General features: G+C 61.7%; 1 protein-coding gene across 1 annotated transcript; it reads right to left on the bottom strand.

Annotated features, from left to right (window-relative positions):
• Positions 1 to 1,014: 1,014 nt before the first annotated feature.
• Positions 1,015 to 19,995, bottom strand: LOC142825994 (all-trans-retinol 13,14-reductase-like). The gene is made up of 11 exons (XM_075918407.2): positions 19,176 to 19,995; positions 10,125 to 10,307; positions 8,852 to 9,081; positions 8,502 to 8,697; positions 7,793 to 7,990; positions 6,221 to 6,340; positions 5,832 to 5,970; positions 4,337 to 4,446; positions 3,054 to 3,220; positions 2,079 to 2,238; positions 1,015 to 1,885 (listed from the first exon to the last, which is right to left on the bottom strand). Exons 1-11 carry the CDS (start codon positions 19,333 to 19,335, stop codon positions 1,740 to 1,742), a joined length of 1,809 nt encoding a protein of 602 aa, XP_075774522.2. The 5' UTR covers positions 19,336 to 19,995; the 3' UTR covers positions 1,015 to 1,739.
• Between the last annotated feature and the right edge of the window lie 2,255 nt (positions 19,996 to 22,250).

Here is a 22,250-nt window from a genome sequence, read left to right as displayed (position 1 = left end):
CTTCCTTGGGCTGTTTGATTTCTCACACAGCCAGGCCTCGGGGGGCACTGTGCGGACTCACACGGCATCAGGCGCGCAGCCGCCGGCGCTGCAGGGTCGCGAGGGAGACAGGCCGGGCTGCCGCGAGGGGCGTGTGACCTGCGCGTTCAGCCAGGGCTCCAGCAGTGCAAGCCGGTGAAATTGCCTGGCGACGGACGGCCGTCACACCGCCCGGCCGTGGTCGCGTTTGCAGCCCATTCCGGCGCAGCTGATTCCCGCTGCAGTGTGGCTTTGAGGGGCTTGTGCCTGAGAATGGCCCCCGCAGGGCAGTAACGGGGCGTCCAGGGCGGTTCAAGAGCCACCCCCGGCTTTGTACTGTTCTCAGTGTCTGATTTGTCTCCATTTAGGCCTTTGCGCAGAGACTGTCCGGGCTGGCCAATGTGCAGGCAAAGGGGCGTCCGCCGCGTGCCCCCGGCCTCCTTGCAGACCCAGCCGCACGCGGCTCCCCTCGGAGCCGTTCTCTGTGTACTTAGCCAAGGAGCCAAACCGAGCCCTTTTATCCATCAGGCGCAGCCTGGCCGTGGGCCGCCGTAGCCCTAACACTGGGGCTTGCTGCTGCCTGCACGGGGCCGGTCCCACGCAACACAAACGCTGCGCTTCTCACAGCGAACAGGGTCTCGAAGCCAAAGGACGAGGCGACAGGGCCCGCCCATCCAGGTGGCAGCTGACAGGCCCACCCGCCCCGTGTGGCCATTCTGGGGCACGGCCGGGGGGCGGGGCCAAACGGCAGCGCAAACGGCCTGGCACCGCCCCCACTCCCGGGGCAGTGAGCATCCTCTCGGACAGCCCTGGGAAATGCATTTGCAGGGTGCGGGACTCTACCAGTGAGGGCGACGCACCGCAAGGGATGCCCGCCAGCCTCGCTCTTTCCCCTCAGCAGCAGCGGGAACGGCCTCGGAGGGATCCCGGCCTGAGTGTGGCCGGCGGCCGCAGGGATCACGGAGCATCGCACCGGAACCGAGCCGAGAGCAGGGCTAGGAAGGGGCTTTGCTTTATTTCTCCTGTGGCCATTTCAGGCCGTGCACCGGGCTCCCTGGAAATCGCGCTCCGAGCCGCTGGGTGGCTGCAGCCGAACAGACCGGGTGGTGGATCGTGGCTTGTGTCCTGAGCCACGCGGAGAGGCACCGGGCTGTCCAGGGCAGGGCTGTGCAGAACACGCGGTGGGGGGAAGCCAGGACTGGGAATGTGCTGAGGCCCCCCTGCAAGTGGCACCCAGGCCAGCGGGGCCAGCAGGCTGCGGGTGGCGTTTCTCGACCACTGGGTGCTGGCAGGCGCATTGCAATGCCCTGAGCCGGCCGCCAGGGGCCGTGCAGCCCCGCCCTGGTCCGGGTTGCACCCCGGGCTGGCCTAGGCAGAAAGCCAGGCTGGTTTCAGAGCAAGGAGCGCACAGGGGCACGTCTCCGGGGCGATGCCGCCCAGTGCCTGGCCTGTGCCGCTAACTCGGAGGAAGGGCTGTTTGCAGCACAGACAGGCCTGAACTCACCCAACCTCTGGGACCCAGGGGCTGTGCCTCCCTCCCCCCCGTCCTACTAAACAGCCCCCAGCCCAAGCCAGCTGGGAAATCCCAGCCTGGCCCGTCTGCCAGAACACGTCTGTGGACGAGGCCGATTCCCTCTCCGGCGAGGTCCCGGCCCAGGGGACGCGGGGGCCTGGTGAGGCCGAGCTCCAAAGGGCAGAGGTGGGGCAGCCGGCCCATGGTCCTAGGCTGCCTTCTTGCCCTGCGCCCGCTTGAGCCGCCTCTTCAGGAGCAGCAGGTCCACGTAGAGGATGCGGCGGAGGACGGCGGAGGCGCAGATGAGGCCGCCGTGCAAGGCCCCCGCCAGGCCGCAGCTGAACACGTCCTGCCCTGGGACGGGGATACAAGGAGGGCGTCAGGGGCGGGGCAGCCCTTGGACTCGCACGCTGGGTTCGGCAGCCCCAGAGGGACCCCCCCACCCAGGCCTCAACCCGGAGCGGGGCCTGGGCCCCCAGTGGCTCCTGCTGGCTTGCCAGGCTCCTCCCCCAAAGGCGGGGGGAGAGGGGCGGGAGGCTGCCCTTACCCGTGAGGTAGAGGTTCCTGACGGGCGTCTCCGCCCGCATGGCGGCCACCACGGCTGGCACGAAGCGGCTCACGTTGTGCTCAGCCCCGTACATCTCCCCGCGGGGCGCCAGCAGGTAGTGCTGGTTGGTGAGCGGGGAGGCCGCCTCCAGGTACACCACCTGCCCGGAGGGGGGACAAAGGGAGGAACGTGGGGCTACAGCAGCCCCCAGCCTACGGGCGGGGTCCCTGAACCCGGGTGCAGCTGCTGCAGCCCCACGAGTGCCAGCTCCTCCAGGCTGGGTCACACCAAAGGTCCAGCCGAGGCCAGTGCCGGGTGCCCCAGAGGGGGGAACAGACCAGGGCATCATCCAGTCATCCCTCGCCTGTCGCCCATTCCCAGCCCCTGACAAACAGGCTAGGGCCCCTCCCTGCCCAGCCTGGCTGACAGCCATTTATGGACCTATCTAGCTCTTTTTTGAACCCTGTTAAAGATTCGGCCTTCATAACCTCCTCTGGCGAGGAGTTCCACAGGTTGACTGAGCGTTGTGTGAAGAAAAACTTCCATTTGTTTGTTTTAAACCTGCTGCCTATTCATTTCATTTGGTGGCCCCTAGTTCTTCTGTTATGGGAACAAGTCAATAACTTTTCCATATTCACTGTTTCCACACCACTCATGATTTTATAGACCTGTATCCTATCCCCCTCAGTCTCCTCTTTTCTAAGCTGAAAAGTCCCAGTCTCTTTAATCATACGGGTCCCGTTCCAAACCCCAAATCACTTTTCTTCCCTTTTCCAGTGCCAATATTTCTTTTTTGAGGTGTGGCGACCGCATCTGTGCGCCGTATTGCAGCTGTGGGCGAGCCATGGATTTCCACAAAGGCAAAGAGATTTTCTCTGTCTTAGTCGCTATCCCTTTGCGCCGGGGGTCTGGGGGTGAACCGTGCCAGCAGGGCAGGGCACTGCTCCCAGAGCTACTGCAGAAACCAGCCCTCACCTTGTCCCGGAGCTGAGGGAACCTCTCCAGGGCCATGGCCAGCAGGCGCTGGGCAATCTGCATCTTGTAGGCCTGGTAGTCAGCCCCTCGGCTCTTCACGCAGGCCCCCGCCCACTCCTCGAACCACTCGTAGCGAGCCATGCTCAGGATGGTCATGCAGGACCGGCCTGCAGCAGGGAGAGAGCTGAGTCGGGCCCCAGCGCTCTGGGATCTCGGGTCGCCCCCGCGAGGGAGACCGGCTGGCACTCCTGCAGCGCGCGGGGGGGCCCAGCTGCGCACTCGTGGCCGGGGCGATGTCTCGCGTCGTCCCTGCGCAGCGCCTGGGCGTCTGCCTGGACGAGACGGGGCCGGGCCGCAGGCGGCGTGACCAGAGCCCCGGGGCTGCATCCCGCTCACCCCAAGGTCCTGGGTTCAGCCGTGGCGCCTGCGGAGCAGGGTGGGGCCCAGGGCCAGGCGGGTGGGGAGGGTTCGAGCTGACGCGCCGAGGGCAGCGCTGCCCAGACCCCGGTGCCAGAGGCGCGCCCGCAGGGCTCGACAGGCATGTGGGGATGGACGTTTTGGCCTGGGCTGGCGCGTGGGCTCCATGCCGAGGGGCTCGGGGGGCTGGAGCCCTAGCACCACCCTCAGATGGCATTTTAGGGGGCACATCGGCCTCCCCAGGCCCCCCGAGCCCCGCATAGCCCGACGTCCGGCTGCACAGACGGGCCATTAGCTCCTCCGGCCTGACCCCCGTAGAGCACGGCCCCCGCGGTCCCGTTTCCCTGTGCCCGGCCCAGTGACAGGGCTGGGAGGGGCACGTCTCTTCCCAGCAGCCTCCCGGGGGTGGCAGGACCTCCAGAGCCGGGAAATCCCCAGGCCCCTTGGAGCTTCCTGCACGGCCCCAGTCTCACCCGTAACAGGGCCTGGCTTCCCGCCTGAATGGGCCCAGCTCAGCTCCCTGCCACGGGCGCTGCCCCGCCTCTCCTTTCCTGGGCCGCCCGTCTGAGCAGAGCCCGCTCCTCCGCCCGCCCGTGCGGCATGTCCTCCCGCCGCCACTCCGCTGGCTTTGGCCAGGAGCCGGCCCGGCTGGAGGTCCAGGGGCACCGCGCAGAGGCTGGGGCCAGGTCTGCGGGAGCCTCTTGGCTACTGGGCAGGGTGGCCAGCAGGTACAGGCGGGGGCTTGCTCCTCTGGGATCTCCGTGTCGGACTCCCCCCCCGCGGGGCGTCTCAGGACCCCTGCGCTCCGCCCCCGCCCCACTCCCAAGGGCAGAGGCCCCCGGCCTGGCCGGTCTGCGGGCGGGTACCTGGGTGTCTCTGCTGGTACGTGGGGTCCTTGGCGGATGGGAAGGTGATGAAGAACATGGGCAGGTTCTCACTCACCTCCTCCCTGCGCAGGGCAGCGTAGCGGGTCATCCTGCAAGGACCAGACAGGGCGCCAATGGCGCAGCAGAGACCAGCCCTCGCGGGGGGGGGGGGGCTGCACCCTGGCCCTCTGCACCCACGAGCTGCCCTTGCCGCCCGCCCACCCCTCCTGGGCACGGTGGAACAGGCTGGCCCGGGGCTGGCGGCAGGCCCCTCTCCTCCCCGTGCACGTGAACGAGTCTGAACTGAGCCGCGAGCTGCCTGGCGCGAGCCTGGGGGTCTGAGTCCCAGCCCTGCCCCCTCCCGCTAGTGCAGACGTGGGCTGGTCTGCGCTGCAGCATTCGGCCCAGTGCATGGCCCGGGCGGTGCCATTTATCCCTGACCCAGGCAGGTACCCCTGGTCACCCCCACGGCCCTTTGGAGCCCCTCCTGCCCGCCCGCCACTGCAGGTGTCCACACAGCTGGGCCAGATCCCCTGGGTCCAGCTGGTCGCCCAGGCAACGGCAGGTGCCCCCGACCCCGTGTGGTGCCAGAGCAGGGACGCTCCCAGCTGCCCGGGAACGTACCCAGGGTCCTGCCTGGGCTTGTGCAGCCCCTGCTGATGCTTCGCCTCATTCCTGGGTCTGTCTTCACAGGCGGCAATTGCACCGCCCACCCCCGGGCCAGTTGGGCAGCAGCGTCTAGTGGGTAGGTTCTGCCACTGACCTGCTCGGTGACCTAGGGCTAGTTGCTGATCCTCCCTGTGCCTCAGTTTCCCCTCCCCCTCTTCATCTCTCATCTATTTATATCGTGCACTCATCGGCGCCAGGGCTGTGTGTCCGTCCAGCGCCTAGCGCAGCGGGGCCTTTAACAGCCAGTAACGACCGGAGCAGCAGATCTCACTTCGATGGCTCCCTGCATCTGCCGCGCGTAACGGCCGCGCCCGCTGAACTGTCATTCAGAGCTCCAGTCAGTTTCCCATTTGCGCGGTGTTCCCCATTACTCATTACGGTTCCCGTTCCCCTCCCCAGCCCGTGGCAGGGAGGGATGCAGAGGGAAAACCTCGCTGACTCTGGAAATGCGCCCACCTCTGGGGCGGGACACGGCCGCTGTTTGCCAGCATGCCGCAACGCTGCAGGAAAGGAGACACCAGGAAGGCGAGGCGGGTGGCTTGGAAGGAGCCGAGATTCACTTTGATTGCAAACTCCTCTCTTATGCTACATGCCTGCACCCAGGAACCCCCCATAGCAAAGGGGGAACAGGGCCGGATCTCTGGATTTCCCACGAGCTGATCCCTTGCGGCCACTGGCGGGCTGCGTCTGACGAACTCCGTGGCATGGAGCCCGGCCCTGGGCCCTAGGGGAGGGGCAGGCAGAGGGGACGCCTGCTCCGAGGGGGTGACAGAGCGAGGTCCCAGGACCTGCAGCATCCTGCCCCGGGCCCTGGCCCCCCACTTACATCTCATCCAGATTGTTGTCCTGGTAGACCCAGTAGTTGGTGGGTTTTATGCCCAGCTCCTCGGTGGTCCCTTGGAGGCCCACAAAGACCAGGAAGGAGCCCATGCCGTGCTGCACCATGCTGAGCACAGACTGGATCCCTGTGGGCGAGAGCGAGGGGCTAAGCGGGGAGAGGGGGCTGGGCCCCGGAGCGCCACGCGCCTCCACGGCCCTGCTCCTGCTGTGGAGCCCCGGGGTCCAGCCCCCCCTAGGACATCCCAGCCCCCTCCCGGGTGTGCCCGGAGCAGCCCGAGGCTCCCTGCTCTCCACTGCTCCTTTGCAGGGGCCAGCTGGGTCCTGGCCACGGGTGGGGGCAGGCAGCCGAGCTCCCAGGGGGCTGCTCCCCGTTACCTGCTTGGCTCCTGATCTCGGGGGGCAGCAGCCTCCCAAAGGTGTTGAATATTCCAGCATCCGAGATCACAACAGGGGCATAAACCATCTCCTCCCGGCCCCGCTTCTGCACCGCCACCCCTGCCAGGAGACAAGGACGCCAGAGCCTGGCAGACGCGCCTCCGCCTCCTGGGGGGGTCGGTCCCCTGGGAAACGCGTCTCCGCCCCCTGGGGGGTCGGTCCCCTGGCAGACGCGTCTCTGCCTCCGGGGGGGGTCGGTCCCCTGGGAAACGCGTCTCCGCCTCCTGGGGGGGTCGGCCCCCTGGGAAACGCGTCTCCGCCCCCTGGGGGGGTCGGCCCCCTGGCAGACGCGTCTCCGCCCCCTGGGGGGGTCGGCCCCCTGGGGGGGTCGGCCCCCTGGGAAACGTGTCTCCGCCCCCTGGGGGGGTCAGCCTCCTGGGAAAGGCGTCTTGGGGGGGTCGGCCCCCTGGGAAAGGCGTCTTGGGGGGGTTGGCCCCCTGGGAAACGCGTCTCCGCCCCCTGGGGGGGGGTCGGCCCCCTGGGAAACGTGTCTCCGCCCCCTGGGGGGTCGGTCCCCTGGCAGACGCGCCTCCGCCTCCTGGGGGGGTCGGCCCCCTGGCAGATGCGCCTCCGCCTCCTGGGGGGGTCGGTCCCCTGGCAGACGCGCCTCCGCCTCCGGGGGGGTCGGTCCCCTGGGAAACGCGTCTCCGCCCCCTGGGGGGTCGGTCCCCTGGCAGACGCGTCTCCGCCCCCTGGGGGGGTCGGCCCCCTGGGAAACGCGTCTCCGCCTCCGGGGGGGTCGGTCCCCTGGGAAACGCGTCTCCGCCCCCTGGGGGGGTTGCCCCCCTGGGAAACGCGTCTCCGCCCCCTGGGGGGGTCGGCCCCCTGGGAAACGCGTCTCCGCCCCCTGGGGGGGTTGCCCCCCTGGGAAACGCGTCTCCGCCCCCTGGGGGGGTCGGCCCCCTGGCAGACGCGTCTCCGCCCCCTGGGGGGGTCGGCCCCCTGGCAGACGCGTCTCCGCCCCCTGGGGGGGTCGGCCCCCTGGCAGACGCGTCTCCGCCCCCTGGGGGGGTCAGCCCCCTGGGAAACGCGTCTTGGGGGGGTCGGTCCCCTGGCAGACGCGTCTCCGCCCCCTGGGGGGGTCGGTCCCCTGGCAGACGTGTCTCCGCCCCCTGGGGGGGTCAGCCCCCTGGGAAACGCGTCTTGGGGAGGTCGGTCCCCTGGCAGACGCGTCTCCGCCCCCGGGGGGGTCGGCCCCCTGGCAGACGCGTCTCCGCCCCCTGGGGGGGTCGGCCCCCTGGCAGACGCGTCTCCGCCCCCTGGGGGGGTCAGCCCCCTGGGAAACGCGTCTTGGGGGGGTCGGTCCCCTGGCAGACGCGTCTCCGCCCCCTGGGGGGGTCGGTCCCCTGGCAGACGTGTCTCCGCCCCCTGGGGGGGTCAGCTCCCTGGGAAACGCGTCTTGGGGGGGTCGGTCCCCTGGCAGACGCGTCTCCGCCCCCGGGGGGGTTGGCCCCCTGGCAGACGCGTCTCCGCCCCCGGGGGGGGAGTTAGCCCAGCTGCCCCAGGACTCACCCACAGCCGCGCCACTCGCGGAGAGCAGGATCCGCCCCACGCGGGCTCTCACCAGCACGGCGCCGCCGGCCCACTGGATCACCGGGATGGCGTGGAAGGCGATTTCACTGGCACCCCCCCGCGGGTACCAGGCGCCGCGCTTGTAGTGGTGGATCATGAGGGCGTTGATGAGGAAGCTGGAGTCTCTGGGGGGGACGCCTGGGGGGGGGGGAGCGTCAGAAGAAGGGACCAGCCCCCTCCCCCCCCACACACCGGGGGTTTCACTCCAGCGTCAGCAGAGCCTGAACCTGGTAGGCGCTGCACAAGCCCCCCCAGCTGAGCGGGGGGGGGGGGTAACTCCACCAGCTGTACAGCAGTAGCAGGCTGCTATCCTCTTGGAGATGGGAGGGGCAGCCAGGACAAGGGCTCTCGCCCGCACTCACCCGGCCTGCTGCCGTCCAGGCGTGGCACCGGTGGGAGGGGGCTGCCTACACGCACCCCTTTGCATTGGCCACGCTCCAGCAACGCACCGTGGCTGAGTGAGCCAGCGGCTCGGGGGCAGGGCAGAGCAAGGGACGCCCCCATGAGAGTGGCAGCGACCCGGTGCCACTACATGCCCCAGGGTTGGTGCCCTGAGACCCAAAGGGGCGACCCCCCCAGGCTGGGCTAGGTGCTCTGAAAGCCACGTCAGGCCCCGCAGCTCTGGGACCACGCGGGGGCCCTGCCTCACCGTAGAAGAGGTAGCTGAGGACGACCTGCAGGTCCTTGTTGGCCGTTAGCCGCTCCAGCACCTGGCTGTGGCTGGTGGCTGCCATCTTAAAGACGGGCGAGACCCAGTGAATGAGGCCCGAGCGGACCAGCAGCGTGGCCAGCCAGCGGGGGATCATCTTCAGCACGGCCACGAGGGGCACCCGGGTGGCCACCACCTGCGGGAAAGGCCAGAGCAGTCCAGAGTAACCGGCCTGGCAGAGCCGTCCACCCAGGCAGGCTGCTGTGCCCCCCCCGCCCCTGTGCTCCTGCTCCCCCTGCGCCCTGTCCACGTACAGCCCCGAGCACTCAGCGCCGTGCCCCGGCTCTCACCTTCGACAGCCGCAGGAACTCCCTGATGGCCTCCTTCTCCTCTGGGAACTGCTCCTCCAGCTCCTCCGCGAAGGCCCTCTTGCCGGAGCGCAGGCGGTAGTGCCGGCCCCCGACCGTCACGGTGTCGTAGGGGTCCTCCAGTCGCACCCACTCCAGCTGCCCGTCGGTGAGCTGGTCCATGGCCACCCGCAGCATGCCCGCCGGGTGCATCTGGCCCACGTAGTGAATGCCTGCCAGGCCCGGGCGAGAGGAAGGCTCGGGCCGGGTCCCGTCTGAGCGGGGACTGGGAGGGGGGGCTCTGGGCCAGAGCAGAAGCTGGAGGGAGCAGGCCCCGGTGCCACGTGCCGAACCCGCTGGGAGGTCGCTGCTGGCACCGGGCCCAGGCCTACCCCATGCCGGAGCCGGTGGCCACCTGGGCGGCCTCCTGGCCAATGACCCGCCAGGCCCCGCACTGCGGAGCTTATGAGATCTGACAGGAGCCTTGCCGCCCCCGTGCGGCAGATGCCAGGGAATTAACCCAATTAGCCTCCAGCCGGCACCGGGGTCCCCTTCGCCGAGGGCGCGGCGGGTTTGGGCCTGAGCTACGGTCACTGGGCGGCCCCTGGCCCCGGCCTGCTGCAGAGGGAGTGAGGGGCCAGCTCTGGCGTGGGGTATCCCGGGCGTGCTTGCCCCGTTCGCGGGGAGCCTGTCCCACGCCCCTCTCAGCACCAGGGCACAAGCCGCCTTCCGGCCTGCTGCCACTATCAGCTGAGTGCCCCCCCACGGGCCAGTCCTGTCACAACCCTCCATGTTACTACTGCGGGAGCAGGGCCAGGAGCGGCCCCTGCCAGCGAGTCCTCTCCCTTCGGATCCTCCTTCGCTGTGATGCCCCAAGTCCCCAGGAGAGGCGGGGCCGGCAGGGCCCACTGTGCCTGCAGCCTGGCCTCTGCGCCCCGGCTGCTGCCCCTTGTCTCGCACGTCGCCCGGCAGCTCTTTGGGGCAGGGCTCTCCGAGCTCTGGCGGGGCAGCCCCAGGAGCGCGGGTCCCACGGGAGCACAGAACAGGCCCGGGCGTCCGCGCTTCGCTTGCCAGACCCTGCGGCTCCGAGCCAGGGAGAGCGCAGCCGGGGGGGGTCTGGAGGGGCCACCGGGAGGCGGGGCAGAGGCTGAGCTGCTTCCAACCCTGCTGCCCTCCCCCGGACAGGAAGCCGGCGGGGCCCCAGGCCGAGGGGCAGGGGGGAGCCGGTGGAATCCAGCGCCCCGGCGACGTCCCGGCCCGTGAGCCCCCCGCTTACCCACATCAAACTCAAAGCCCTTCTCCTGGAAGGTGTGGCAGCAGCCCCCGGCCTGGTCGTGCTGCTCCAGCACCAGCACCCGCTTGCCAGCCTTTGCCAAGGTGGCCGCCGCGGCCAGGCCCCCGATCCCGCTGCCGATCACAATGGCATCCAGCTGGGGCGGCACCTTCTCCAGGGAGAAACCTGGCGAGGGGCAGCAAAGGGACAGTGCCAGGGCTCTGTGCCGGGGGAGCAGTCGCTGCTACCAGCCCTTCCCCTGGCCCCGCTGCAGCATCTCCCCCCAGGCTCCCAGGAGCACGCGGGTGCCTCCTGCAGGGGGGCTGTGATGGACCCAAAGGGGGCTGCTTCCCTGAGGCTGCAGGACACAGGCAGACCCATGGCTCCCTCTGCTCCCCAGAACGGCTGGCAGGGGCTCCCAGGCAGAGGTGGCCAGATACCGCCCAGCGGCACAGCCACGTAGCAACCCCAGGGCTGGACTCCCTCCCCCAGCGCCTTGGGGGGTCATTCCTACCAGGGCATCAGATGGCACCCTGCCCCCTGGCATGACTGCATAGACAGGGGAGTAAGGGGGGTGCTGCCCCCCAAAGCCCCGAGTCCCATGTGGCCGGGGGCCCCTGGCCCCGCAAAGCCCAGAGTCCCGCCTGGCCGGGGGTGTCTGGCCCCCCAAAGCCCCGAGTCCCACCTAGCCGGGCGTGTCTGGCCCCCCAAAGCCCTGAGTCCTGTCTGGCCGGGGGTGTCTGGCCTCCCAAAGCCCCGAGTCCCGCCTGGCCGGGGGCGTCTGGCCCCCCAAAGCTCCGAGTCCCGCCTGGCCGGGGGTGTCTGGCCCCCCAAAGCCCTGAGTCCCGTCTGGCCGGGGGTGTCTGGCCTCCCAAAGCCCCGAGTCCCGCCTGGCCGGGGTTCCCACTTGACTCCACACGCCATCATGGGACAGACTGCCACAGCGAGCACAGTGGGAGCCCGTCCCCCGACCGAGGATGGAAAGGGGCCTGGAAATCCCTCCAAGTTCTCTTCAAACCAGCTTCCTGCCTCTGGGGAACCTTTGTTCAGAGCTTCAGTTTGAGCCAAGGACCCAGCAGCCCGACCAGCTGCAGACGTGCTCCAGGGAGGGGACTCGCGCCAGCACATTGTTCTGTCTTTGCCACAATCTGCACCAAGAACTTGGCAACTGGCGTGTGTGTTTGGTTCCTTTAACAATTTTAACTCGTCTGTTTCCCTCCCTCCCTTAGGATCATGGATTCACAGACACTAGAACGGGACGGGACCGCAAAGGGCCCTGGAGAGGCAGCGAGTCCAGTCCCCTGCCCTCACGGCAGCACCAAGCACCGTCTAGAGCATCCGTGATCTGTCCAACCGGCTTTTAAATATCTCCAGGGAGGGGGATTCCACAACCTCCCGCCCCCCCCCCCCCCAGGCAATTTATCCCAGTGTTTAACCCCCTGACAGGCAGGAAGCTTTTCCTAATGTCCAACTGAAACCTCCCTGGCTGCAGTTCAAGCCCATTGCTTCTTGTCCTGTCCTCAGAGGCCAAGGAGAACAAGTTTTCTTCCTTCTCCTTGTGACACCCTTTAGGTACCTGAAAACCCCTCTCACGTCCCCTCTCAGTCTTCTCCTTTCCAAATGAAACAAGCCCAATTCTTTCAGTCTCCCCTCAGAGCTCATGTTCTCCAGACCTTTCATCATTCTTGTTGCTCTTCTCTGGACCTTCTCCAGTTTCTCCATGTTTCTTGAAATGCGGTGCCCAGAACGGGACACAATCCTCCAGCTGAGGCCTAATCAGCAGAGTAGTGTGGAAGAATGACTACTTGTTTCTTGCTCGCAACACTCCTGCTAATGCCGCCCAGAATCACGTTTGCTTTTTTTGCAGCAGCGTCACACTGCTGACTCATATTCAGCTTGTGGTCCACTCCGACCCCTAGATCCCTTTCCGCCATGCTCCTTCCTAGACAGTCGCTTTTCCAATGTCAAATGGATTGTTCCTTCCTAAGTGGAGCACTTTGCATTTGTCCTTATTAAACTTCATCCTGTTTACCTCAGACTATTTCTCCAGTTTGTCCAGATCATTTTGAATTATGACCCGTCCTCCAAAGCAGTTGCCACCCCTCCCAGCTTGGTATCATCTGCAAACTTAATAAGCGTAATTTCTATGGCAATATCTAAATCGTTGGTGAAGATATTGAACAGAAGCGGCCCCAAAACAGACCCCCCCGTAGAGCCCCACTTGTTATGCCCTTCCAGCAGGATTGTGAACCATTAATAACTATTCTCTGAGTACAGTTATCCAGCCAGTTATGTGCCCACCTTATAGTAGCCCCATCTAAGTTGTATTTGCCTAGTTTATTGATAAGAAGATCATGCTGGCTGTTACCTGTCACCTTATTATCTTCCAAGTGTTTGCAGATGGATTCCTTCATTACTTGCTCCATTATCTTTCCTGGCACAGAAGTTAAACTGACTTTTGTGTAGTTTCCTGGGTTGTTCTTATTTCCCTTATTATAGATGGGCACTAGATTTGCTCTTTTCCAATCTTCTGGAATCTCTCTTGTCTTCCATGACTTTTCAAAGATGCTAGCTAAAGGCCCAGATACCACCTCTATCAGCTCCTTGAGTATTCTAGGATGCATTTCATCAGGCCCTGGTGACCTGCAGACATCTAACTTTTCTAAGGAATTTTTAACTTGTTCTTTTATCTTCTAAACCTATCCCATTGCCATTAGCATTCACTATGGGTATGTCTACACTATCCCTCATTCCACAAGGAGTAACGGTAGTTCGAACTAGGAAGCCTAGTTCGAACTACCTAGTTCGTGCCGCGTGTAGCTGCACGGCACGGGGTTTGAACCAGCGAGGATTTAAAAATGGCGGCGCCCGGCTTATGCAGATGAAGCCCGGGAAATTCAAATCCCGGGCTTCATTTGCAAGTGCGGTATGCCTACATTACCCTCCTATTTTGAAATAGGAGGGTAGTGTAGACATACCCTATGTTAGGCATTTCTTCATCAGACTTCTTGGTGAAAATCAGAAGATTGGAACGTGCCATTTCCAAGTTTCCTGTTACTGTTTCTACCTCCTCGCTGAACAGTGGGCCTATCTTGTCCTTGGTCTGCCTCTTGCTTCTAATATATTTATAGAATGTCTTCTTGTTTCTCTTTATGTCTCTAGCTAGTCTGAGCTTGTTTTGTGCCTCTGCCTTTCTAATCTTGCCCCTGCATATCTGTATTGTTTGTTTACAGTCATCCGTTGTAATTTGTCCTAATTTTCACTTTTTATATGACTCCTTTTTGATTTTGAGATCATGCAAAATCTCCTGGTTAAGCCAAGGTGTTTTTTTGCCATACTTTCTCTTTCCTATGCAGTGGAATACAGGCAGTCCCCGGGTTACGTACAAGATAGGGACTGTAGGTTTGTTCTTAAGTTGAATCTGTATGTAAGTCGGAACTGGCATCCAGATTCAGCCGCTGCTGAAACTGACCAGCGGCTGACTACAGGAAGCCGGAGGCAGAGTTGTTCTGCCCCCGGCTTCCTGCAATCAGCCAGCTGATCAGTTTCAACAGGCTGAATCTGGATGCCAGTTCTTACATACAGATTCAACTTAAGAACCCCAGGCGTCCCCAAGTCAGCTGCTGCTGAAACTGATCAGCGGCTGATTCCAGGAAGCCCGGGGCAGAGCAACTCTGCCTCGGGCTTCCTGTAGTCAGCGCTGATCAGTTTCAGCAGCGGCTGACTTGGGGACGCCTGGGACAGAGCAGCTGGGGTGCTGCCGGGTTGGTCCAGTAGAGCCCAGAGCGGCACTACGGGACCAACTGGCAGCGCCCCAGCTGCTGTACCACAGGCGTCCGGAGCAAAGCCGCGGAGCACGGGGGCAGCGGGACAGCCCAGACGCGCCGTGGCTGTCCTGCTGCCCGCAGGCTCCGCGGCTTTGCTCCCCGTCTCCCTGGTCTGCTGGTCTCCAGCAGACCAGGGAGACCGGGAGCAAAGCGGAGCAAAGCCGCAGAACACGCCGGCAGTGGGACAGCCGCGGCGTGTCTGGGCTGTCCGCTGCCCGCATGCTCCGCAGCTTTGCTCCGCTTTGCTCCCCGTCTCCCTGGTCTGCTGGTCTCCAGCAGACCAGGGAGACGGGGAGCAAAGCCGCGGAACACACCGGCAGCGGGACAGCCGCGGCGCGTCTGGGCTGTCCGCTGCCTACGTGCTCCGCAGCTTTGCTCCACGTCTCCCCAGACCAGGGAGACGGGGAGCAAAGCCGGGGAGCACGCGGGCAGCGGACAGCCCAGACGCGCCGCGGCTGTCCCGCTGCCGGCGTCCTCAGAGGCTTTGCTCCCCATCTCCCTGGTCTGCTGGTCTCCAGCAGACCAGGGAGACGGGCAGCAAACCCCGTTCGTAACTGCGGATCCAACATAAGTCGGATCCGTGTAACTCGGGGACTGCCTGTAGCTTGCTTTTGGACCCATAATAATGTCCCTTTGAAAAACTGCCAACTCTCTTCAGTAGTTTTTCCTCTTAGGGTATGTCTACACTACAGATTTTTTTCAGAAAAACAGACGTTTTTCCGAAAAAAAAAAAGAATTATGTCCACATTGCAATCACATTCTTTTGAAAGAAAATCAAAAGAACAGAGGGGTTTTTCCAACATTGGTAATCCTCATTCTATGAGGAAGAAGCCTTTTTCCAAAATAACTCTTTCAGAAAAAGGCGTGTGTGGATGGGGGAAGAGGGAGTTCTTTTGAAAGAAGAGGAAAGAGGAAAAAGCACAGGTGCCCTGGTGGCCATTCCGCCCATAGTAATCACAGCTTAAATGCAAGACAGCGTCTATTCAGTGTGGACACTATCTGTCAAAAAAGCAGATCGCTTTTTCTATGCACTTTTGCAGTGTGGACACTTTCGGAAGAAGTTTTTCTGGAAGATCTCATTCACCTCTTCTACCTGAGTAGGTGGTCTGTAGTAGACCCCTAGCATGACATCACCCTTGTTTTTAACCCCTTTTCCCCTAACCTAGAGACTCTCAACACGTCTATCTCCTACGTCCATCTCCACCTCAGTCCATGTGTGTACATTTTTAATATACATGGCAACACCGCCTCCCTGTTTACCACACCCATCCTTCCTGAGTGAGCTGTACCCTTCTACCAGTATTCCAACCCCTCTCCTTCCTTCCTTCCATTCTAAAGGATCGGCAGCAGTGTGATTTGGGGTAAAATCGAAGTTAGAAATTGACCTGAGAAGGTGGTTGGTCCTTTTCGAGCAGTAGAACCTTTTTAGTTGTGAGATTGGTTTCATCTGTACAAGGAGCATTACTGGTGGTGGCCCAGGAGAGCTGGAGGGTCTGAGGGAATCAGGGTGGATTGATTTAAATCACCAAAAAAATCATCAAGTTACCAAAATAGCTAAGAGGGACTGTGCTTAGAGTGTACTTAATTCTGGCAAATCTCAGCAGGGTAGCTGAGCTGGTCTGTAATTTTAACTAATTTTGGAATAAGCCCCATCCAACTGGCAGGCACGTCTGGTTTTTGAGAACACAACTGGAGGGTGAGCTCTGCTGAAGTAAAACAGGGAACAGACTTATGGCATCACCGTTATGGCCTGTGGCCACGAAGTTCCAAAGTAGGCGGCACGGACGCTGTGATAGAAAGCGTCTCTCAGCTTGCTGTGCTCGTGCTGTAGACGCGAGTCCTGGATTCTAACCCTAGGTAACTAATTGAACAAGCCAGAAGGATTAGCTAAGCTCCCCATTATTTTCTAGCAACATCTAACCCAGCAAACAGCTTGGGAATGTGCTTGTCAAATCCCATCACCACTAACAGGCCAAGAGCGAGCCTTGAAGGGGGGTTGCCCACGAGTAAACCTGTTCACCTCCACGGTGCCACAGGACGCCTCGTTGTGTCTTGAATGATGTAAGTGACTAGCCAGCTGACCCGCTCAGCTTCGTGGCTTTTCCCCCCAATAAGCAGCTTTCCGTAGGATGGTTCATTCTTGTGCCAGGCCCTGCGTGTTCCTCTTGTGCAGCTTCCGCTTGGCACGTTTTCCGTTTTCACCCAGGGAAGGAATTTCTTCCAAATAGTCCCAGGCAGGGGCTCTCTTACGCCCAAAAGCCAGGACCGTTTTTCTGTGGCAAAAGCTGGGGGGGGGGGGGGGATACAGGAAGCTCTGTGCGTGCTGAATAAAGTTCCCTTTTCCCTTCCAGTTCCGTTCTACGCTGCCTCCACCCTTTCCTGCATAGTGTGTCTCCATCCTTAAGACAACGTCTTCACTAACTACTGACACTGCCATGCTTGGCCCAGGGCCACCACCCACATAAGCACAGAACAGAAACAAGATATGGTACACCCACATCTGGAATACTGTGTACAGATGTGGTCTCCTCACCTCAAAAAAGATATTTTGGCCTTGGAAAGGGTTCAGAAAAGGGCAACTAAAATGATCAGGGGTTTGGAACGGGTCCCATATGAGGAGAGGTTAAAGCGACTGGGACTTTTCAGTTTGGAAAAGAGGAGACTGAGGGGGGATATGATAGAGGTCTATAAAATCATGAGTGGTGTGGAGAGGGCCGATAAAGAAAAGTTATTTATTAGTTCCCATAATATAAGAACTAGAGGACACCAAATGAAATTAATGGGGAGCAGGTTTAAAACTAATAAAAGAAAGTTCTTCTTCACACAGCATGTTGTCAACCTTTGGAACTCCTTGCCAGAGGAGGCTGTGAAGGCTAGGACTATAATAGAGTTTAAAGAGAAGCTAGATAATTTCATGGAGATAAGGTCCATAAAAGGCTATTAGCCAGGGGATAAAACGGTGTCCTTGGCCTCTGTTTGTCAGAGGCTGGAGAGAGATGGCAGGAGACAAATCACTTGATCATTGTCTTCGATCCACCCTCTCTGGGGCACCTGGTGCTGGCCACTGTGGGTAGACAGGCTAATGGGCTAGATGGACCTTTGGTCTGACCCAGTACGGCTGTTCTTATGTTAACCCAGTCCCGCCTGGCTCTGGCTTTACACTTGTGCCTGTAGTCAGCTGAGAAGCAGAAATGGAAAGCCCAGAACTGTCAAGCAGCAAGAGCTGGGAGTTAGGGACAGACTAGAGCCATCAATTCAGTGTTATGAGGCTGTAAGTGCAGGTGTAGCACGGCTGTGATGAGAGCTAATTGTAGATGTTACAGTTAAATGAGAAATGTGGTACTGATGACTTTTTAAATTTAAATCAGACTTTTTTATTTCAAAAAAATTGATTTTGGTCCACCCTGGAGGGAATTACTTGTATGGCTTCTTGTTAGCCAGTGGGATGAACAGAAGTGGTCCTTGTGACTGGTTTGGTGCACCTGTTACTGCAGGCCCCCAGTCATGGGCTGTAAGCAGCCCTGGCTCTACGCAATTATCTCCATCAACGATTTAGATATTGGCATAGAGAGTACGAGGCTTAAGTTTGCAGATGATCCCAAGCTGGGAGGGGTTGCGACTGCTCCGGAGGACGGGTCAAAACGATCTGGGCAAACTGGAGAAATGGTCTGAGGTGAATAGGATGAAGTTTAATAAAGGACAAATTCAAAGTGCTCCACTTAGGAAGGAACAATCCATTTCACACTTACAGGATGGGAAGCGACTGTCTGGGAAGGAGCACGGCAGAAAGGGATCTAGGGGTCATAGTGGACCACAAGCTGAATATGAGTCAGCAGTGTGACGCTATTGCAAAAAAAGCAAACATGATTCTGGGCTGCATTAACAGGTATGCGGTGAGCAAGACTCGAGGAGTCATTCTTCCACTCTACTCCGCGCTGGTTAGGCCTCAGCTGGAGTATTGTGTTCAGTTCTGGGCACCGCATTTCAGGAAAGATGTGGAGAAATTGGAGAAGGTCCAGAGGCAGCCTCGCCAGCAGCGCTTGCGGGGACTGGGGTGTGACACGGCAGACGGGAGACTCCGGGCAACAGGCCAGGGTCGGATCCGGACATCTGGCAACCAAACTGGGAACTGGCTAATGAGGGGTCTCCGAGCCGGCGGCTCCGGGGGCTAGCGAGGGGCTCTCCGAGCCGGCCGCTCCAGGGGCTAGCGAGGGGCTCTCCGAGCCGGCCGCTCCGGGGGCTAGCGAGGGGCTCTCCGAGCCGGCCGCTCCGGGGGCTAGCGAGGGGCTCTCCGAGCCGGCCGCACTGGCTGTGATCTGTGCTCTCGGGCCAGGACTCAAGCTCCCAGGTTGCAAGGAGAGTCTGAGTGACCTGCCATTGCCCAAACGGAAGCTGGGTCCGTGCTCCAAAGGCTTTCCTGGCAGAGACCCAGCACCGCCCCCCAGGCAGCGTTTTTCCGCCAGCCCCTCGCTGGGCACGCTAGCTCTGCCCACAGAACCACGCTGTCGCGGGCGGAGCTGCATCCACACTGGGGTTTTGCCGGCACAGGGGGTCAACTAGGGCGTGTGATTTTGTCACACCACAGCCCACGTAACTAGCCGACAAAGCAGTGTCCTGCAGCCCCTACCAGCCCATGCGAAAGGCACCACTAATCGCTATCAAACATTAAGAGGCCGTTCCAGAGCTCAGCCGAGGGGTTGCCTGGAGTGGCTCGGGATCAAAGCCTTTCCCAGTGGATTGGTTCAAAGCCACCAGCCCGGCGCTTGGGCCTGGGTTGCACAGAAGAGTCCAGGCTGGCCCAACACGATGTGTCTGGGATTTCAATGCAGCTGATGGACTTGGGGGGATGGAACAAGCCTGTAGCTCTGAAAAGGAAAAATGAAGGAGCATCCAGGCAACTAAGGCTGCTTGGAGAAGGGCCCCGCAGGCGCCAGCAAGGACAAGTGCAGCAGGCATCTCAGAGAGGCCCTCAAAGCTCAGCGGACAGAGGTGATCCTGGGACAGGGAGGGTCACGGGACACCAGGCAACGGGCTGGCAGCTGCCGGGGCAGCAGCCATCAGGACACAGGAGAGGGTCCCAGCTGGGGGCAGGGAGGAGCCACCCTTGGGGGGAGTCGAGCCGATGGCCGCCGGGAGGGCCAGGCACCCATAGACAGTCTGAGCCACCCAGGGGCCCGGGCCCTGGGGCCGTAACGCCCCTTAGTGCTCCCTGGCTCTCTAGACTTACCCTGCTTCAGCACCTTGTCCCTGAGCTTCTGATCCGTGACCAGCGGGCGGGGAGGCGGCAGGGGGCCCCCGGCAAAGGGGTTCCCCGCACGGCCAAAGAGCCGGGCACCCAGCAGCCCCGCGGCCAGCAGGCAGAGGCACAGGAGAAACACCAGCCACATGGCTGCCGGCTGCAGGGCTGAGCACAAATCCCCAGGCCAGCTGGGAGCAGCAGGTGGGCGGGGTGCCAGCTTGGCCTCTGTCCCAGCGGATAAGCCCGGCTGTTAACCCTTCGCGTGGCTCCGCCACAGCCGGGCAAGCTTGGTGGAGTCCCTGCCGATCCGGCCTGCCCGGCTAGTGCCTCTCGGATCGACTGCTCCAGACAAACGCCCGCCCAGCCCACATGGGGAGACTGGCCCAGCCCTTCGCTCCTTCGGCCAGAGCGGCACGCTGCAGCCACACAGCTCTGGGACCACCTGTGGCCAGCGCCCTGCCCCTCGGCCAGCTGGGTTTCACCAGGGTCCCCACATCAGCCTGGGCAGCTGTTTGCACCAGTCCACACGTGCCACAGGCTGAGCGCCACGTGACTCACACAGCAGCAGGCAGGAGCCACGTTCACACGCACGTTCATTGACTCCCAGGGCAGGCAGAGCCCTCAGGAGTCATCAAGTCCAGCCCCCTGTCCAAGGCAGGACCAGCCCGACTCAATCAACCCGGCCAGGGCTTTGTCAAGCAGGGACTTAAAACCCTCTAGGGACAGAGACTCCACCCCCGCCCTAGAGAACCCAGCCCAGCGCTTCCCCACCTGCCTAGGGAAAGAGCTTTTCCTAATCTCCAACCTGGACCTCCCCCGCTGTAACCTGAGCCCATTGCTCCTTGTTCTGCCACCCGCCCCCCCTGAGAACAGCCTCTCGCCAGCCTCTCTGGAACCCCCCTTCAGGAAGTTGAAGGCTGCTCTCAAATCCCCCCTCACTCTTCTCTTCTGCAGACTAAACAGACCCAAATCCCTCAGCCTCTCCTCGTGGGTCGTGTGCTCCAGACCCCTAATCATTTTGGTTGCCCTCTGCTGGGTCCTCTCCAATGCGTCCACATCCCTTCTGTAGTGGGGGGCCCAGAACTGGACACAGTACTCCAGATGTGGCCTCACCAAAGCCGAATAAAGGGGAATAATGACACCTCTGGATCTGCTGGCAATGCTCCTCCTAATGCACCCCAACATGCCATTAGCCTTCTTGGCTACCAGGGCGACTGTTGACTCATCTCCAGCTTCTCATCCACTGTAACCCCCAGGGCCTTTTCTGCTGAACTGCTGCTTGCCAGTCGGTCCCCAGCCTGTACCAATACTTGGGATTCTTCCGTCCCAAATGCAGGACTCTGCACTTGTCCTTGTTGAACCTCAGCAGATTTCTTGTGGCCCGATCCTCTAATCTGTCCCGGTCACTCTGAACCCTTCCCTGCCTCCAGCGTGTCTACCTCTCCCCCTAGCTTAGTGTCATCCACAAACTTGCTGAGGGTGCAATCCATCCCCTCAGCCAGGTCATTAATGAAGATGTTGAATAAAACCGGCCCCAGAACCGATCTGCCCCTGTGGATTTACACATGCAGCAAGCCCATGCACGACTAACACACACGCACAAGCCCATGCACGACTAACACACACGCAGCAAGCCCATGCACGACTAACACACACGCACAAGCAGGCACGCACTTCCATTAATTCAGTTCCACCCAACTGCAAATACACCTCTTGCAGACACATGCACTTGCATCAGTTCCTCCGTAGCAGGTGGATCCGGCCAAAGACAAGCTGCCCATCTCCAGGCTCCAGGCTCTTTCCAGACACAAAGATTCATTCAAACATTTTCCAGTCTCCCCCAGGACATCAGCCCAACTCTCCTGTCACAGAGGGGGAAACTGAGGCACGGGACCCCGCATTGTCCTCTCATGCCAATTTCACAGCAGTGTAACTCCCCTGGGTTCTTTGGCGGATGCCCTTGAAATGCCTTCGCCAAGGGGGACAAGATAAAAACAACACACCCATCCTGCGCAAGGGGTTTTTTTGCATTAAATTTAATAAAAGTCACTGACAAGTAACAAAAGGAGTCGCTCGCTGGCAGGTACATGGGTCAGCTCGCGTGCCCGACAAATAAACCAGCGTACACTCCGAAGGTGACTGGGGTAGAAAAGAGTCAATACAAAACAGTCTACAGATAAGACAGGGGGACAAACGGACGCGTAGGGACAGACACCGGGGAGGACGTGGGGACGTAACATTGTAAGTGAGGGGCCAGCGCCTCCCCTGGCGAAACAGGCCTTTGCTGGCAAAGCCCATTGCAGCCCCCGGCTCCGAGGACTGAGTGCTGCTCAGCCTGGCCTCAGGGCCGGCCCATCCTGGAGAGAGACGCGCTCTCAGGACACTCGCCCCGGAGCCCTGTTCCCAGCTGGGGCCCTTGGCCGGCCTGGGCTGGAGGCAGGGAGGGGCTGGGGGGGGCACACGCACCTATGTCACATCCCCTCCTGCCCTCACCCCATCGCCCTGAGAATGGTCCTTTGGGGGCAGCAACCAGACCTGGTGCCAGGAGGCCTCATTGACTGGTCACCCCCCCGATACAAAACCAGCCATCAGCCAATGCCATCCTGGCACCGCAGCCCTGCCAGCGACTCCTCCCAGGGCCAGGGCTCCGAGCCCCCTCGGCCCTACAGAGGGGCAAGCACCTGCCCCCCGCAGCTCAGCAGCAGCCAGGAGGGAGCCAGTGTTGGTCCTGCCTGGCGAAAGGGCAGCGGGTGTCTCTCCCCTGCAGCACAGCCTGGCCAAGCGCCGGGCCAGACTCATCGCGTGCCCCTTGGTCAGGGGCACAAGCTGTCACCCAGGTGACCAGGCAGCCCCGGGGGAGCATGGCGGACACATGGCACTGACAAGCCGATCAGCCAATTCTAACGCACACGGACACCGTGCTGCCTGGCTCGTCGACACACACGAGTGTAAAACACGGGGGCTCAAGGGGAGCTAACAACGTCCAGGGAGGAAAAGCCCTGCCCAACGTGCGGCTGCTCAATAGCGACATGGAACCGATAGAAACACGGGGCTCAAGGGGAG

The sequence above is a fragment of the Pelodiscus sinensis genome, chromosome 29 (genome assembly GCF_052426305.1).
Source record: "Pelodiscus sinensis isolate ZL-2025 chromosome 29, ASM5242630v1, whole genome shotgun sequence".
In the NCBI taxonomy this organism is placed as follows: Eukaryota; Metazoa; Chordata; order Testudines; family Trionychidae; genus Pelodiscus; species Pelodiscus sinensis.
The sequence above is the reverse complement of the archived record's forward strand: the minus strand, read 5'-3'. Positions and strand labels throughout refer to the sequence as shown.

What these genes read in the sequence shown, in the direction of transcription:
- LOC142825994 (XM_075918407.2), bottom strand. Translation starts at nt 19,335, where the DNA reads ATGTGGCTGGTGTTTCTCCTGTGCCTCTGCCTGCTGGCCGCGGGGCTG. An exon ending in AGTTCCTGCGGCTGTCGAAG is followed by an intron (nt 8,698 to 8,851) that starts GTGAGAGCCGGG and finishes CCTTTCCCGCAG; the next exon opens with GTGGTGGCCACCCGGGTGCC. An exon ending in CGAGATCAGGAGCCAAGCAG is followed by an intron (nt 5,971 to 6,220) that starts GTAACGGGGAGC and finishes TCTCGCCCACAG; the next exon opens with GGATCCAGTCTGTGCTCAGC.